At 33.1% G+C, this 19,997-nt stretch overlaps 1 protein-coding gene across 1 annotated transcript in view; it reads right to left on the reverse strand.

Moving 5' to 3' along the window:
• The window catches only part of LOC118196241 (cardioacceleratory peptide receptor-like), an 880,182-nt gene that overhangs the window by 113,982 nt on the left and 746,203 nt on the right, over positions 1-19,997 (reverse strand). The window contains exon 5 of the mRNA XM_085814025.1: positions 18,482-18,781. Coding sequence (XP_085670151.1) covers positions 18,482-18,781 — 300 coding nt within the window. The remainder of the gene's footprint in view (positions 1-18,481; positions 18,782-19,997) is intronic.

A 19,997-nucleotide genomic window follows, 5' to 3' on the forward strand; every position in this document is an offset into this window, starting at 1 on the left:
TAAATTTCTATAATGGCCAATTTTACTGCTTTTATTAACAAATCGGGCTTTTTCGTTTTTCATAGTAGCTTGATCGCCCGCTAGCTTGAAGAATTACGACTTTTTTAACAAATGACTGTTTTTTTCCTTTTACTCTTGCTTTAATGGCCAAGTTTTTATAGTTTTAGCTGAATTAGCCATTTTCACTTCGAAAATTTTTTTTTTCCATCCTACTACAAGCCAAGCGCCATTTTTGAGATCTTTACACGTTTTTCCGAGGTATCCGGCCCCCTTCGATAATAGGAGACGAGTTGCAGATAACGAAAATCTCTTCGTATTGGCTAAATGCCCACAGAACTTCGCTCCCCCCTACATACTTCATCCGAATGAAAGATACAGAAAGAATTGCAGCCATTTTTCAACAAGTTTTAAGAGGGACAGCTTTGCATCGCCACAGGTCAGTTTTTGTTTCTTTTGTTACAACTTTTTCTTGGTCTTAGCAAGACCCACTTAGTTTGTTCTCATCTTAATTTTTGTTTTATTTTATATTAATTACAGGTTTTCATTACAGATTTCTAAAATCTATAATTTAAAAATTAAATTGTTAATCTTTAAGCTTGCAGGCCCAGCCCGTATGTTTTTGTATTTTTAGGACTACTAATAGCTCATCGCTATTTATTTTCGTTTTTATTTTGATTTTAATTTTGATTTTAGTCTAGATTTAGGATGTTTAGGTATTGTTTAACATATTTTAACACCTTAATGTGTCATTCTGTGCGGACGCGTCGCGAAATTGGAACAGAGAATTGAGACTATTAAAATTTCCAAGATACTTCGTCTAAATTTTAAAAAAAAAAAAAATTTTAGCGAAAAAGTTTCAATTGTCTGTTTCGGCGAAACGCGTAATGGGGTTAGCTTGATTCGACGTTCAATTAAATGAAATTTCCCTTGAAAAGCCAGTTTGGAAGTCGAATTGGGCTAATTTACCATTTTCCGCTTACTTTTTATCTGTTTCTGTTTTATATGTCTAATGGTTTGATTTTCATATGTATTAATTTTTTTTAAAACGTGTTGAACCTTTTGGAGCAGCAGCTCTTGGTAACTTTTAGGCGAGCTTACTACAGTTCTTATATTTTACTTATTTTGCAGCATATTGCGCAAGATGTTTTCTAGACCAAAATTGGTTTTTTTAAAAATTATAATTACTACTTTGCTTGATATATTATATATATATATATATATATATATATATTCAAACTTTATTGCTTTTCGTTCTATGAATATTTAGCTCTTTAAAACTGAAGACGGAGTTCATACAATTAGTTATAATCATGATAACCTTATAGAAGCCTTTAACATAAATTTAAAAATTACAAATCAAAAGAAGGTAATGGTAAATTCCTTACTGACCTAGGAAATATCTGTTGCTGAAATTATCCTTTTACTTTTAACTGATCTTCAGATGTGGTAAAGCTCTGCTAAGCCGGTAGTTACAAAAGCAGTGCATTTTTGTGACTCACATTAGATTAATCGAAGGTTAATTTTGGAAAAGAATTTATTCTATCTTTGTTTATTCTAATTGAATATCCTGGAATAATATATAACTTGTTGAAATCTCCTAATTATTATACGAAACCCTCTGAGAAGAAATAAAAACGCAATTTATCAGAGATTTACAACACGATATAAATTTTAACGCACGTCTTTCCCCTATCAATCAGTTCAATACGAAAAACATTCCATTTGATTCCCTGAAAATTAATGAATAAAAGTATGCAGATAAAAATTATTGAAGACTCGTTTGAAGTTCTATGACATGAGGTGAAATCTTGAAACTGACATTAAGTTTGAAGTTCATTAATACTGATTATTATGCGACAGATTTTCATTTAAAGTATTCTAACTATATGTCTTTTGAAAGTATTCTTCAAAAGCGTAAATATATGCTTTAAAGATTTATGTCAGCCCCAACATTTAAGAATGACAGCAATTGCTTTAGGGTGCAATTGCATCATTTTCCAATTGACTTCATTAGCACTTTTTATGGACTTGCAAGACTGCGATCTGAGTAGATCTTTCTAGCAAATCCTTTTTAAGCAATAGGCGTAGGAAATTATATATTAAATGTTTTCAGACTCTAAAAACTTTAGTCATTATTCGAAAAAATTTATTTAATGAGTGAGTAATTGTTATATTTTAAATTTCATATTTAGCTTGTCACAGATGACAAACTAATTTGAATGAGCACTTTAACTTAAAAACAAATAAAAATTTAGAACGCACAAGAAACAGAAATAAAACTTCGAATTTATTACTTGAAATCGAAACGGTTAATACACAAAAAGTTTAGGAAAAATAATTCTGTTAATACGATGAAAAGCGTCTAAAAATATGCGAACAGCCTTTGTATAATGATAATTTGCATTATAAAGAAAACGAACTCAAAGGATGGTTATAACTATCAAAATGCATATAATATACTATTATTAGTTGGGGACGGTTTCAAATGGAGCGTTGTAACTGAATTATCAATAAAATAAGTTGCCATTATAAAGAGACTAGACTGTATAAATCGAGTCATGAATGAAGAATATATTAGGGAAGGAATATGCATGTTGTTTAGAGGACCATGTTATCTTGGAGCGAATAGGATAGTGTTTATGATGCATTCACTGGCCGACTGACTATAAGCAACTTTCCTAAAACTGTGAAACCTCACTTAAATGGAGACCCATCCGCCCCGGTGTAAGCACTGGAAGGTATGATATACTCGTGCTTCGTAAATTTCTAACTTGTTAACAACTAATTACCATTTCGGTAGTTTTACTTTCTTTCTTCTTCTTTTTTCCAATTCGTGAAGTTGTAACAAGACTATTTTAAGTTTATTTGCATCGTATCTTTTTTCTAACGGAGTTACAATTTCTAATTCCTAATCGTAAACATATTTATTATTAGAGTGAAAAGACATCTTTCGTATGAGCTAAATTTTAAAAATTTTATCTGATGAGGAAAGAGGCACTTAGAACTATGCTAAATGACAGTGATAAGAGATTACTCAAACCAAGTCCAGTTTATGAAACTACACGTTTTAAATTACTAATCTCTCTTTTATTCGAAATGAAATAGTACGGAGCAAATCAACAAGTAAACTGCTGTATTTAAAATTGCAACACCATGAAGATTAAAAAAAAATACTAATATGAAAAAGATATTTATTGTATGTAAACAGTATGTCATGAAGATAAAATGATTAAATTTGTAAGCAGTTCTGAGGGTTTACAGGGATAATGAAATTAGTAGGAACAGCTGCCACCCTTAGCCTCCAAAACGGCCCTTACCTGGTTAACTGGGCTTGGATGACAAAAACGAACTGGGCTTGGACTGGTTCGAACTGGGCTTGGATGACAAAAACGGGCAACTCATTCCATGCTGCTTTAAGTCTATGCCACATTTCATCAACAGTATTAGCTGGAGATGGGTGGCAGGCCAGTCTGTCAGCAACCCATGACCAGGTGTTTTCAGTGGGTGACAGATCTGGAGAACTTGCAGGCCAGCGCAACAATCGAATGCCCTGTATATCGAGGTAGGTCACAACACGACGTGCAACATGTGGTTTTGCATTATTTTGTTGGAAGATAGTATCTGGCCGGCCTAGCAGATAGGGCACAACCACTAGACGTAAGATGTCAGAAATGTACTTATCTGAGTTCAAATTACTGTCTACCCAAATAGAGATGTGCGTGTCGTGCATCCAATGGTTGCCCAAACCATTACACCAGGTGCAGGGTCCCTATGCCGATATCTCATGCGGGCAGGCGACGTGCGGTCTCCTCGGAGCCTCTAGACACGTATACTGCCATAAAAGCACTGTACGAAGAACCGAGACTCGTCTGTAAAGACAACGGTGTGCCACTCATGCATCCAAATTTGTAGTTCAGCTCTCCAGAGTCTCCGTCTGTCTCTATGCTGCATTATCAAGGGAAGCCGAAATAATGATCGTTGTGTTGATAGGCCATGCAGCTGCAAACGTCGACGCATCGTACTAGAGGATAATAGGCGTGCTTCAAACTTGCCCATTTCCTGACTAATGGTTCGTGATGTGGTTGTACGGATTTGCTGGGCTGACCTCACAATATGTCTGTTCGCTTGGGCGTTATTCATAGCAGGCCGTTGAGATCCTGCGTGCCATTCAATAGGACCCTAAGCAGCCCATTGATTCCATATTCGCATGACAGTGGTTAGATGATATCACAAAACGATAATCCACACTCTAGACAGGCAACTATCCTGCCTCTATCGCATTCTACTTGCTGGTAAGCATTTCTTCTTATAATTCGAGACATAATACGATATTCTGACTAAACTCCGACCTTACAAAGTACTTCCGAATAAGAAATCCACTACACAACTTTTCTTTTATGCAGATTTTCAGATGTCGTTTCTCCCTCCTGCATCGTCTAAATGGGCTGAAATACTAATCTTCTGCATATCCCAACCTCTTCTTCCTTTCATGTGATTTTAACGTTCGTCAGATCATTCCTTCCTGGTGTTGCAATTTTAACGCCCAGCAGTGTAATTTTATTTCCTTAAAGTAACAAAAACGTAATTTTCCTGAACGAATGTAATTTTTATTCAGTAGGTTAGAAAATTAAAACCAAAGCGAATGAAAATATATTTTAATTAAAATAACTTATTTCCCGTTTCTCAATAAATTCATTCCTCTTTTAAAATGTTTAAAACCTTTTATTCTTAGAAGAATTTTTAATGAATAAAATAATTTTAATTGCACAAAATAAACACAAAATTTATTTCTTAAGAAACATCAGTTTATAAACTTGCATAATGCAACGAGACGAATAATTTCTTACTGTGAATTAGTATGTTCGCAATCAATAAACATTGTCTCAAAGCATCACCGGTGTGGCAATCAAAGATTAATTTGCTAGTATCCAAAAGTACTGTCAAACTAAAGTTCTAAATCACATAGCATACCAATGCTGAATGCGTGTTTTGTGACGTTCCACGTTTCCAAAATTACTTTCGAGTACGTAATTATCTTAAAATGTAAATTCGTTTTACCGTTCGTAGATTAAAATTGATTTAAAGTAATGTGAAATTCCAGTAATAAGTTTTAAGACTTAATTATTATGCTTTGATTAGATTCATTTGCAGTTGTCGGCTTAAAGTATACGATTCAGAGCTGCGTAACTTAGTTCATTTAGTCTGGAAGGGAATTAATTTTCTTAGGACAATATAGTACACAAGATAATATATTGATATTATTAAGTAACATGGTACCATTTACCAAGGATTAAGTGTTATATAAATGAGTAAGGCCGTGTAAAATTATAAATGATGTTATATCTGACATGTCAGCAAATTTCATTGCAAAGAAATATGAAAGCCTTAATACTTCGAAAAAACTAGAAATACTCAGTAATATTTGTTTCCAGGTATGAAAGCATATGCAAATTGGAAATACTTATTTGTATCTTAGATGAGTTTTAACATATTACAAAATTTTATGTTAAAGAATGTACTTCATCAGAGGTGATAACTTCCTAACCATAAAAAGTTTTCTTCTTTTGAATAGGAATAATGGTAAAGTACACTAAATTTTCTATCAATTTCTGGTTATACGTCATAATAAAAACACACAGAATATTATTATTATTATTTCTGAACTGTGTCTTCTTAAAGGTTCTATATTCTCTATTATTATTATTATTAGTATTATGATTACCATTATTATTAGTAGTACTATTATTATTACTGAACACTGCCTCGTTTAAGGTTCTATATTTTCTATATTGTTACCAAGTGGCCACAGTCTGCAAACAGCCAATCTGATGTCTTTAGAAACAGTATTATCACGGTTCATATATTAACAATCCATGTGCAGTAGTTATTTATTCCTGTTTTATAATCATTGCCCTTAGTGGAAGTGCTTTGGTTCAAGCATTCATGTTTTATTGTGCTTATTTCCAATATTGTATTAAAAGCATGTCAGGAGAAAAGCGGGAGAATATCATTCAATAAAAACTTGAAAACACTACAGAATGGTAAATAATTGATTCCAGGGTTTAAAATACACCACATTATTGCAATGTATTTTATTGAGCTTTAGAGAACATATAATTTTATGAACTGATTTGACTATATGGGCCTATCACACATATAAACATTTAACATTCATATCTACCCAATGTACACCAACTGAAAGTAACTATGTCTAGCCCTTCAGTACACAAATTTTACTTTTATAGACAAGACATTTCAAATTATGCATGTATTCAATGTATTATTACACTTTATGATGCTAATGACCTATTAAGCAATGAAATGAAAATCTAATGGCCTGAGATTAAACGCCTGTATAACCTTCCTGAACATTAGACGAATTTCTAATTTTCACAATCAGCTAGAATTCTAAATTCTGAGAACAAAGAAGAAAGGTTAAATATAATTAAAATGTCATATATCTTGCAAATGCTAAAATTTAATAAGCCAAATTCATCCACCCTACTTTAGGTGTTTGTGAAATAGTACAAACTATTGACTAGCTTTAGGTTTAAATACAGAAAAAAACAAATACCTAAAGACTATACCTCAGGCATCTGTGATTTCTAGGCCACAAGAGCTAGCAAATACCAAGAATTATATTTAAGATTGTCTAATAGGTGAACAGCTTACGAAAGCAAACTGCATACGGCACATTGTCACAGTTTTTTCGCTACATAGCACCATCGCTTGCAATTTCGACTCCACCTAATTTGCTTCCTGGTGAAGACTGATGGAAACATATATATTTCTGGAACGAATTAGCATGAGAATAATATGTTATTTAAAATAATCTTTAAATGCTGCAGAGAATTTTATGTATAGATGGCGCTACGAGCAGAGAATGGTTGATTGTGTTTTAATCAGTGTAAAAAGAAACTGCACTTTGATGGCAGGATCACCAACTGCTCGTCTTTAAATAAATGTTTTATTGCTGTGTTTGAATCAAGTTTCATAAATTGTAATCATGACTCTTTATTCACGAATTCTGCAGAGTTTATTAGGCTAGAACTTACCAAGAAGATTTAACGAGAATTCAATAAATGCCAAGAGTTACTGATTCAGGATATATATATAAATTTTTATTACATAATTTAATATGCAAAGTTCCCAAATTATTCGTATAATTAAATTTTAGAAAACTTAAGTAGGGCAATCAAGCATATAATAAAATTGTAAATCAGTATAATAACTCACCGTAAATTCATTTAATAATTTTGCATTTTTATGCTAGATAACATGTTATTTGTACATTAATTCTGTCCTAAACTTCTGTTTCTTCTATCATCTTTCATTAGAATGCAAATTAGGCGGAGCTTAAATTGTAAGCAAATGTGTACTTTTGATGAAAAGCTTTGTCATCGCAGTAGGAAACATTCTGTTTCACAAGACACCCACTCCTTTCTCGTGTCACTCCTTTCTTGTGTTTACATATGCCAGGCCATGTTGTGCTGTGATTAATAGCGACTTGTGTTAGCGGCTTTGAGTTGTTCTAGCCATCAAGCCTTGTCTTGCCGGTTATTCTACAAACCAGAGCTCTTCATGCGCGTTAAAGTATTCTGTCAGCCATTAGGATAATCTAGCGCACTTTAAATTATTATTGTTACACAGTTCTATTAAGCCAGAAGTGATTGGTTTATTGTAACCCAAGTTGGGTCATTTGTTATTTGTGTTCGAATAAAAGGTTCTTCTACACCCATCTTCTGATTTCTGTTTTGTTTCACAAAGCTAGACGATAATTCTTCAATAAACCTTTTAAAGTCTAATGTGTGTGCTTCTAAAGAGACATAGACTTCACACGTTTCAAATAAAGCTGTTAACATTTTATTGCCTTTTTGCACAACTTATTTGTGTGAACAAGGATTTTTCTTCCACGTTTTATTTGAAAAATAAATGAAGAACAAAATTAAAGTTGGATCCTAATTTACCATCAAAGTTAAGTGAAATAAGACCAGAAACTGATCTCTCTTAAACAGGCCCAAATTTCCCATTAAATTCTAGAATTAAAGTATTAAAACTTAAATTTTGGTAATTAAAATTATAATAACCAATGATAAATAACCAATTTTTAATCTAATATTTTAATAGATTGGGTAAATTGCAAAATATGGTTTTTAATACTTCTATTGAGAAATTGAAAAATAATCATTGCAAAATGTAGTGGTGGTACTAAATTTTTTCAACTTTTGCTTAGATGGTACGCGTTAGTCAAAAGCTCGCTTCTGTAACAGATAATAGCAAGCAATAGTAAAAATAAAAATTCACCTATGACTTGTAACTGAATTAATAACTCCCTTTACATATAATTATTTTAGGAAAAACAGAAATGAATACAAAGGGAATGCTTAATAATGTTTGCAACTTAGAAATTGCAGTATTTACTGATAGAGGAAATGTTAACCAAACATTTTAATCTGTTTTACGTTTTTCTTATCAACAAATTCTAGGATAACGAATAAAATAACTATCCAGAAACTGGCAAACAGGATTTGGCTTTTATCTGAATCCATATTTATTGCGACTTGCTTGAGTGATTCCAGATTGCCAAATGTACTATCTATTTCTTCGCTAGTTATCTTGTTTAGAACTTCATTTTTTCATTCTGTTTCCTCGCTGTCTTTCATTTACAGTTTCTCCGTTTCGCTTTTCATTTGCAAGAGAAATGTTTCGTAATGTTTTTTAAAAACTTAAAAAAGAAACTTTAACATTTGCTGCTTTAACACCATTAAAACTAATATCTTCACCAACTTCAACAATTTCTTCTATCTCGTTGACAAGGGAGTACACATTGAGACTACCATATCTTTGCGCGTTAAATTTAGATGTTGCTTTTTTTTGTTGTCATGTGCATGAAGTCAGTTAGATGGTACCATGGGCGGTGCAGACCGCATTATTAATTGCTAGGAAATTTTATCCATAGAGGTCTTTCTGGGGTCAATCTCTAATTGGCTGTATTGCATCCAAGGGTTAACTCTAGATGGATTAATTAAAATGCTTGCCTCATATATAAAGGTATTACTACATTAGCAGATGTCTCTTTAAGCAGATCTCGCACCAAGCAAGGGATACTGGAAATAGAAAGCTCATATATCAGCTTTAGCGTACATCGTGTTTAAAGAACGTGTCTTTAAATTTATGGTTTTTAAGGCACTGACAATTTGCTTGTGGAGGAACGCTTTATCTCTACGAAGCAAAAGCTACCTCAGGTGCAAAAGCGCAAGCACCTAAGGATGGTGGTTTGCTGATTTTTGTTGTTTGACTTCTGAAATAGTATTTGTTCGGTGTATTATTGTGTCGTAATTATAGAAACACATATCGAACTATCAGCACTTTTGCTTCTATACCGCTCAGCAGCTGATGGGTTGTTTCATATCTGAAATGAACATGGCAAGACACTGCAAAATAATGAAAATTGCTTTCAGAAATTTGTACTATTTATTCATAATTTTGAAGATGATAAAAATATTCGAAATGAACAAAAACCTTGATGAAAAGCATTTAACTATTTTTGATTTTATAAAAAAATCTGATGTGTGCACTACATGACTTCCTTGTACGGAATATTAAATTATACCAATTTTTAATTGCATTTAATTTAAACTTATTGAATTAAAATAAATCGACTTCGTCGATAGCGCATAAACAACAATAGAATAAATGCACTTTTTAAAATTCACTATATTTGTTTACCATAGCGAGCGACATTCTGGAGCTAGGTTCACTAAACAGCGTTCGTTACATTTCGTTCATTTTTTAACTCAGAATGTACAAAATGTATATCATCTTAAGAATTATCTAATCGCTGCCACATGTTCTATTCAAATACTATAATAAATCTAAAATGATGTATAAAAAATAAGCAAAGAACAACAACAACAAAAAGAAATAGTTTTTCACAGACGATTCAGTATTTCTCATTCAATTAATTCAGTTCTCACTTCGCGACAAGGCAAAAATACATTAAACCTCAAGATGTCTGTATTGAAAATTATGAAGTCAATCTTAAACACTTACTTTCTCGAACAAATTCCAGAATGGATTAAGCATGATTTAATTCGCAATAATAAAAGAAGGCGTTATCTTTGTTATTGCGAAGCTTACTTTCTCTAGATTGGCAAGAAATCTGCTATTCTGCTGTTTCAGATGTAAACAAGCAATGGCCGCCATGGAAAAATTATTATGCTTAGTATTAAGCTAACAACTTTCAAACTGTTGATTAGAGATATACTAAAGGCATAAAAACCTTAACCGGAAGATAAGAACAACATAATTCAATCATTTTTAATACAAAAACAAACAAACTTACAAACATATAAGAGTAAAGAAACTGAGATTACTGAGCCGACTAACAGAATGGATGTAAATACATATATTTATATACTTTTGGTGCGTCCGATTGCACCCAAAATACGAGGTGCACATCTACATGTCATAGCAGTCCTATATACAAAATTTCAACGTTCTGAGTCCCCTCGTTTTTGAGTTATGCTAGATACATAGGTACGTACGCACAGACGCCACGAAAAATTCTCCTCAGAATTCATTTTAAATTAGTTTTACAATTTTTTTGGGGGAAAAAGAGTCCTTTATCCTGTCCTCACGTACATATGTCACGCAAAACCATCGTTAAATTGCATTCGATAGCGGTGAAAATGGATATATGCGTTGCAATATGATGCTTGAAACTTTTCGCGATTACAAAACGTTCTTTTTACTCGTACAAGGGAGTTAAAAATAGAAATTCTTTGCAACTGTAGAAAATGCACTGAAGTCTAGAACACACTCTAAGCTAACTCCAAGGAATAGAAGATTTTATCAAAAAAATAAATAAATAAATAAATAAATAAATAAAACAAGACATAAAAATTAATGCTGTAGAATTTTGTAGTGGATACAGATTAATAGTTAAGTCTGAAACTGTTAGAAAAGTCATAAGAGCGCATCGAAACAATGGGCGATCAGCCAGTAGAAATTCTTCGTTAGCAAGTAAGCAAGGAAAATACTCCTGGTGTTCACAAAATCCATGGTGAACAAATATTTATCATATTGGAACAGTGTTTTGCTTGCAGACAAGTAGAATTTAAATTATTTTCTCCGATGGACGAATTATTATGGAGAGAAACCCGAACAAAATATTCAATACGATTGTCTATTGTTAAGCACCGGAGTAGCGATATAATGGCTTAAGGATGTTTCTCTCCTCTGGGATGGGACACTTTATATCGATAAAAAGTAGTAGGCATCAGTATAAATCTACAGGTATTTTTAATAAAACCCTGAAAGCTCTACAAAGAAACTTGGAAAGCAAATTGCACTGAAGTTCTGACAGGATAAGGTCCCTAAACATACAGCCCGGGAGGTTTTTTTGTAGTTATTATAAAACTGCTCTGAAGTAATTATAGCTCCTGCATATTTTTTAGACTTAAATGATATCAACATGTATGGAGTGAATAGAAGGAAAGAATAAAGAAACACGATACTTCTTCGAAAGTTTTACTTAAAGCAATTTTCACGGTGGAACGGAACAAAATGGAACATTCTTACTCCCAAAAAATTGTTTGGATCTATGCCAAAACTCATGAAAAGCGTAATTCACATGATGTCCAACGAAATTTGTCCCAATAATTTCAAGTTTATGTTAAATATAAACTGCGCAAAGTGTCCGAAACTTATGTCAGTGTTTTCTTTATTTTTCAACCAATAATATTTTCAAAATAACAATTTTCAAAACAAACAGGGTTAAGAAAAAGTGATCAGTGGGATATGCGAAAACAAAGTAAAGTCGTTTTGTTAAGATTTAGTTAACTATTGTTTGCAAATAAGCTGAAAACCACATGTGAGAAATCTAACATGAGCCCTTGTAATTGTGTAAATGCTATTACTTTTTTAACTACTATCTTAATCAATTATCTCTTTTTCCTTAACAAATATCTTATTAATTTTTTTAAAATATAAAATGCAAATACACGGAAAAGCAGGAACATGTACGCTTGTCGCCCTAAGTATTATTATCGTTAACGCAGACTGACATAATTGCCTTTATGTCATTTATAGGATTTCGACGTGAATACCTTTCGTACTATTTATGTCATTTATTATTTGTATCGTCTCTAATTAACTTCAGGTTATTAATTAATTAATTATTATATTCATTTCTTTATTTAATATGCTCAGTCTTTTATTTGGGACAATTTCTAGCTTCCTTCGTAGTTTATTAGTTTTTATTAACTTATAATGTTACGGAAACATTTTTATATTTTGATTCAGTGCAAAATCGAAACTTGTTAGACGAAAATGAAGTAGAGAATAGTTAAGCGATTCAACCTTTTTTCCCACATTTTTTGTTTTCATGGCCATGAGCGAGATAGTAAAGCAGTAAATATCCTTGTAGTTCCTCTTTTAAACTAACAGACATCAGTGATGTGATAACAGCCCTGTTTCTTGACGACTCAAATGGAGAGGACTGTTTCCTGAAGAATCTCTGAAACAGTTTAGCAATGAATATCATAAAGTTGTTCTTTCATCTTAAAAATCAAATCTCAGTTATATGATCTCAGGCGGATGGTAGAGCACTAAACCTCATTCAGCGAATACGTATGAATCAGAGATTAAGATGGAATTCTGCAGCAAGTTCTGTTATTTCTTTTGGCAACACTGGTTACTTGATGTGATCCAAATATAAACAGTAAACTTCATAAAGACTGGCTGCTCTTGTATGCTACAGGTAACGCCATCACTGTCGTACCTAGGAATAACCATAACCTTGACAACTCAATTCTGGGATTTGATTTCGTAAGATCAGCTTACGGTCTTTGTGGTGACCACTAACGATAACATTTTTCGATTCCAGTTTTAGCATTAGTTCGTACCACACGGCTCGTCTGTCATCCTGTCTGGAGTCATGGCGTAAAAAAACATTTGCTAGGCGCTATAGGCCTGAAAGTGTCTTTATTAGCATCTTATCATTAGTCGATTTTACATTCCTTATATCTTTAGTGCTCTTGATTCCAGAATTCCGCTTCACATTCCCGTAACGTTAAATCTCTAACTTTTCATTGATAATGTATCTTTCTCATCAAAATACAATCTCTAGCACAACGAACAATTCCAACCGTATAATTCGAGACATTTATTTCTTCCATTATCGGTTCTCAAAACCTGAGCCTAAGGTTGAAAGATAGTTGGCGTCTTATCAGCAATTCGCCAAAGGAGTTTTTATCGTAAATGTCGTTGTACTTTCTGAAAGAGTGGTTGAATTTATTCCCTTTCTCTATTATAATTTGCTTAGAGCTTTTAAGAAATAGATCGTTCTGAAAAGAATTAGGATCTTTCATTTAGTGTCGACATTATGATATAATTAGTGCCACTGAAAGATCCGCTTGGCATTAATTCTATTCAAAACTCTTTTCTGCATCGGTTACCATTTGGAAGCTATTTTTGTATTGCAAAGAGGAAAGGCAATATGAAATAACTATGAATTTCGCAACGGATAATAATTACAGATTAGTAAAATTACGAATTATGCTGCGCTAAGCTTTGATATTTTGCGTAAATTGCCTCCATATTTTGTGTTACTTATCTAACAAAGCAATTACACTTATCAGTTTAAATCTTTAACAGTCATACTAATTTCCTTCTCTTACTAAGCCTACACGCTAAATATACATTTAAAGCTTTTAGTATCAAAATTAGACAATTTTATTTCAATCTTTATACGAACACTAATTCGAATTATTCCAATTCAGATTTTCTTAGGAATATTGTAACTATGTGCATATAACTTTCATTATGCAGTAATGGGTGTCAGCAAGAATTACAGTATCTCTCTATAGATAACACGTATGAAAGTTTACAACCTGGAATAGTACATTTCGCAAGAGGCTTTGGTATTTTGATCAGATATAGGTTTTTGCCATGACCTAAGCGCATTATTTTCTAGATTTCTCACTCTCTGAATATGATTTTTTTTTTCAACAGGATTCTGTGGGATCAATACTTTTAACCTGTTCAATCCATCCTAAAGTGTTCGACTAAAAGTCTGTGGAAGACGCCAAAACAGACGTTCTTTCAAAGCAACCAAGAATGACAGCGTATATTATAACGTATTATGATGGATGACTTATGAACGTATTATGATAGAAATTTCTTAGAAGTGTTTTAAATAGTAAGGTTTATAATAAAAATAAGTATAAAGTTTATTAAATGGTAAGGTTTTATTTAATTTATTTTACTTTTTTCTTATATGTCCTGTAAGCATTTTGTCTTATAGGGCAGTCTTAAATGTAATATTATTACCTATATGTCTTAGATATAAAATTAATTTCTATTTATATTACATCTGCTTTTGTTGTTCAGAGCAATTTTAAATCCTGCAGGTACAAATAGTAAGCTCTATTAAGAGAAAAGTGACAAAATTGTATAATACGAGGGCTATCCAGAAAGTAGATTACGTTTTGGAATAAAAAAATAAACAAAGTATAGGAAACAAATTTTATTATATACAGATGAAAGCCACACTCAAATACTACTTTTCTACATAGTCACCATACAAATTAAGGCATTTATCGTAGCGATGTACGAGCTTGGAAATTCCTTCGTCGAAAAATTCGGCCGCCTGCGCCTTCAACCACTTCGTTACCTCTTCTTGCCTTCCATCTTGCACAAAACTTGTGGTAACCAAGCTTTTCGCTGATGATTTCGTGCAACAAACTTCGCGAAATTTGTGGAAAACTCAAAGAAAGTTCCGTTATTGTGAAATTTCGATTTTCACGGACTTTAGCATCGACTTTTTCGAGAAGTTCGGCGGTCACTATGCTGGGTCTCCCACTTCGATCTACGTCGTGAACATTGGTTCGGCCATTTTGAAATCTTATGACCCACTGACGCACTCCACCTTCAGTGATAATGTTGTCCCCATACACTTCACGAAGCTGCCGATAGATTTCTATCGGTTTACAGTTTTTTGCAGTCAGAAACCTTATTACTGAGCGCACCTCGCGGGATTTTCAATTAACGCAGACATTTCAAACCGTCACAGTATCTGAACGGAGCACAGCACGAACCTCTCACTAGCACGGCTAGATGCAGACTGAGCTGCGCAACGCTCTGACCCCAAGATGGCCGCGCTAGCCCCGCCCCTAGCGGACACAGACGGAAACGTAATCTACTTCCTGGATGGCCCTCGTATATGTATGCAAAATTTAAGAAAAATAAAATGGCATCAAGATTCAGAACTTATGAAGGTCACATCCTTGCACTTAAAAGTACAAATAGTGTTTATTAGAGTCAAAGGATAAAAATAACTTTTAAACGCTTATTCCCTCCTCTGGTTTCTTACATTTTAATTATGTTCTGTTATTTCAGTTATTTTATTTAACGTAATTTCTGCATGGACAATATCAAGCATAAAACAAATAGCAGTTACTGAAGCAACTACACGATCTACCCGAGCAATCAGATCCATGATGATCAGTGATATTGTTAAGTTAAGACCATAAAAGTGGCGCGTTCCAAAAGTTAAGACTAGTGTTCTTCTTTGGCTTCGAGCCCACCAGCGGCCGAGCGGTAACGTCGCTGAACACTGGTAGTTCGGTCCGAGGTTCGAATCCCGCGAACGGGCTGGCTACATGGGTGTTTTCGTGGTTTTCCGCATGTGTAACGTGTATACGAGCCAGTTTCCCTTAAAAAGCCCTCCACGAAGGCATCCCTCCCTTAAGGCAGATAGCCCTCGAGTGCTTTGCCGTAATCTAATATACCATATACCATCTTTGGCTTCGTCTGCATTTGGACATTTATTTAAAAGCTCGTGCTCATGTGAATAACCTGCAAGACTTTGAAATGTGTCGTTACTTATACAGACCAAAATTAAAGCCATTTTTACTCAGATGTACGAAGAAAACGTGTGCTGTTTAATGGATATTTAGCCGCCTCTGTAGAATATGCTGGAGGTTACTTCAAGCATAGTCTACACACTCAGTTCGGAGGAAAACTCGTAACGTTATTTCTATGTAGAAAACAAAATGTATCTTCTATTCAGAGTTTTGCAGTATTATTATTATCCTCTAAGCAACGACAAATGTCGTAAAATAAATATTATGTTACTCCTCATTATACTAATAGCCTCTTTTAACAGTTCCTCATTTAAAGAAATGGGCCACTGAGCATTTTAATAAAACGGTAAAAATTAGATTTTAAAATTCTAGGACAAAATGATATTTGTACAAATGTTAATTAACTTACCCTGTAAATTTCATATTTATATATTAAATAAAAATATTTTTAAATGAATTGCCGTCTTCTTTTAAAATGCTGTCAAACTAAAATATGAAATTTTTAACAAAATACAAATTTTTCTTCAATTAATGTAAGCAATTTTTCTTCATAGCTAAAATAAAATTTAAATTTACAGACTCTACAAAAATCCATTATTATTGATTAGTATTAATAATTTTATCCACCATAAACCTGTAAACTGTCTGAAGAAGTTTTTCGTACTTTTACGTTGTACGAATGAGGCTCTGTAGAATCATAATCTGTAGAATAACATGACATTATTGCTTGAACTACGACTCTTATAAATGATCAATCAATCAAGTATATTTTATTATCTGTTTGTAAAAAGCGGCTATAAACAGATATAAATTAACTCTTAATAAAATGAAACATGCCTTTAAAATACGCATCGATAGAAATTATGCAAAGAAATTGTTACTAGGCGTAAGATATTGAATAGTAAGAACACTATTTAAGAGACGGAACTGGGAAGCAGTGCAGGGATTACGCAAATATGCTTCTCACAGTATAAATTAGGCTCCCACTTTTAAATTAAACACCTGCTCGTAGTGTCCATAGAAGTTTTATGAGGCGTTTACTTTAAATCTCATGATCGCATATACACTTATAAACGGGAAATGTTTTAGATGAAGCAATCACTCATGTTTTCACATTTTCAAACCAAATCTTGGAAAATAATTTAATTTTTATGTTTCTTACTTTTACATTTAGTACAAATACATTGTAAAAAATAAATTTTAAAAGGTCCGACACCCGAATACTAATCATTGATCGAAATACTCAATTTTATAGTTTCTTATTATATAAGGAACTTGAACACAAAATCAAAAGGAAAATGTTTACAACTTTATGTATCGGAAAACGAATATTAGATTTAGAAAAGGTTTGTAGAGTTAATTAAGTCACGAGAATCTGACGCAGACTGTTCAATTCAATGCTTTCATCAAGCATTTTTTTTTCATTTTTCAAAACAAAAATGTTATCTCCATAATCATATAACGTTCATGTCCTAGACTAGAAAACAATCGTTGGCTGCAGTGACGATACATAGCTGACTAAAACGTTGTTTGCATGCATTAAAAATGCTCTAAAATTTAGTTACAATTTTGTAAATTAAGGAATGTTACATAGTAATACTTCACAATAGAATATTACTGAATGATAGCAAAAGGGAAAAATAAAACTCGAATTATTAATCCAAAAGCGCTTTGTCCCTGAGGGACTATTGTTTCCGTTTTGCGATTTTGCGTCGAATCTCTCTGAATGTATATTTCACTTTTCAAACTGTTGCATCAAATATTATCGCCCTGTATTATATTTGAAGAACATAAATAATGAAGAATATGCATAAATGTATGTATATTTCTCGCATTGTGATAAAATAACGGTACATAGAGCCATCGAATTTTGAATGACGTAATCCTCCTACGAATATGGGCATGTGGAAGACCAAATTTGAAATTTGGAATTTGTTTTATTATCGATTTCATATTTTGTAAAACTTTAACGAAATTTTGAGTAACAAACTCAACGAATTAAAAGCGAGCAATGGCAATACGGAGAAAAAAGACCTTTTTATCTCCAGCGCGGTAGAACTGTCTATCGGAAATTCTAAAGATATGCTCAATTTAAAACTATTTTGCGATATTGCTCTTAAACTGAATTTTATGGTTTGAGCACCAAGAACATGATATTTAATAAATAAAGGTATTATACAAAATGTTATAAAACGCCCCTTTGGGCGTAATTTAAAATCTAAAACCCTTCAGATTTTCTTTTTAATGATTTTAATAGTTATGTTTTTATTATTATATTTATAATTTATCTTCTAAGCACCCTCTAATGTCAAGCCACGAAAAATCTCAAATTTTAGGATACTTACCGATATCTAAATCAAACTTATTTCATTTCCTTAATAAATTATAATAGCCAAATCGAAGAATTAAGTACAGAAAACTATGAAACACATTCAGTCCATTATTTGACGTCGTTTATATGTGATAATTTAAAATCAGGTTATTTGATTTACCAATATTCCTTTTTCTTTTCGGGAGGAAGGTATCTTAAAATCAAGGTTCGCCCTTAAAATGATACTACGCATATTTAAATGGCTTGAAAAATTATATAAACTACCATTACATATTCTTACTTTTCTTGCTATCACCAACAATTGATGAGGACTTGGATAACTTAGGGTATCCCATGAGTCGACTTTTGGTCCAGATAGTGTAGACGATCACTGTGTAGCAAGCTGCTATGATGAAAGCTGGTAAAAAGAAGAGACTGACTGCCACCAAGGTCATGTACAACTGCCATTGCCACGGTTGAAGATCTATCCAGCATTGGGGAACGCCCTCCACTAGCTCCTTTGAGCTGAGAAAGATGGCAGGAATGGAGAAGAGGGCTGACAAACCCCACGCAGATGCCACCAGAAGTCGAGCTTTGCGCCCTGTAAATAGAAGACAAAAACAAATGAAATTGCACTAAGAATCAATTTTTTATACTTTGTAAATATACGGTTGTCTATAATTGTTCATAATGATTCATATGTACCTTTATACTTTAAAAAGTTTTAAATAATAAACTTAGGTAGGAAACTGTTGATCAACTGCGAAGTAGATGCCAATTGGCAATTTATGTTAACCATTTTGTCATTTCGTACAATTTTGTTCTGTTATGCTGTTGCAAGAATATTATGTATTCTCGTAGAAATAAAGCTGATGATTAAAACTGCAATTAATGTTCGTAGTAAATGAAATTTTAGATTATTTTCAAGAGATTCTCTCGAGGTATTATTTTCTAGTTACGCTAGGCTTCATGCTAATTTATTGTTGTTGTCGCTGTTCTGACTTATCCCATCCGATCAACAGTAACACCAGGTCAAGTTTCTGATGTATCAAAGCAAGCCCACGAAATGCATTGTAGCAAGGAGTCAATAAGCCTGTCATGGGCTGCCTTGGGCACCATACAGATAACAGTACGACCTCTCCCAGTTCCTCCCCAATTTTTATGGAGAGCACCCCGACGGGACGGGTCCGAAGTTTTCCTCCCCTCTTCCTCTACCAACAACGTCTCGAGAGGACTTTCGGTTCGCTGCATATTTAGAGTGCACTTATGTCGTACAAACCCTATATATTTACAAACATTAATGCCTTCCTCGGGATTCAAATTCGGGCCTTTTGTTACGGCTGTCAGAGTCGCTAATTGCTATTCCGGTTAGGCGACTGATAACCTATTTAAATATAATGTGCACAATCTCAGTGTAATATACGTATACTACAGTAAATGTAATAAAGCAACTATTCATTGATGCCATGATTAGCATTATTACATAATAACGCATATAATGAAAACAATTTGCTTAAAGAATGGAGCCAAAAGCGAAACTTGATTATGATTTATTGATACATCCTTTGTCAGAAAAGTTCCCGAACAATTTTTTTATTATTTCTTAGTTTTCAGTACTAAAAAGGAACAATTTTTATGTTACCTGATATGTATTCTTACTTGAAATGATACTGGCCATGTTTCCACGCAAACTTACTAGGTGGCAGGGCTGTGCTTAGCAACACACTGTTCGGATTGCTGTCGCATTCGTTAAGGTGACACAATCGATGCTGACTGTGAGCAAAGAGTGAACATTAAGTTCTGCCTTAAGCTCGGTA

The sequence above is a fragment of the Stegodyphus dumicola genome, chromosome 3 (assembly GCF_044657685.1).
Source record: "Stegodyphus dumicola isolate Sdum_Otavi_A_Nest chromosome 3, ASM4465768v1".
Lineage (NCBI taxonomy): Eukaryota > Metazoa > Arthropoda > Arachnida > Araneae > Eresidae > Stegodyphus > Stegodyphus dumicola.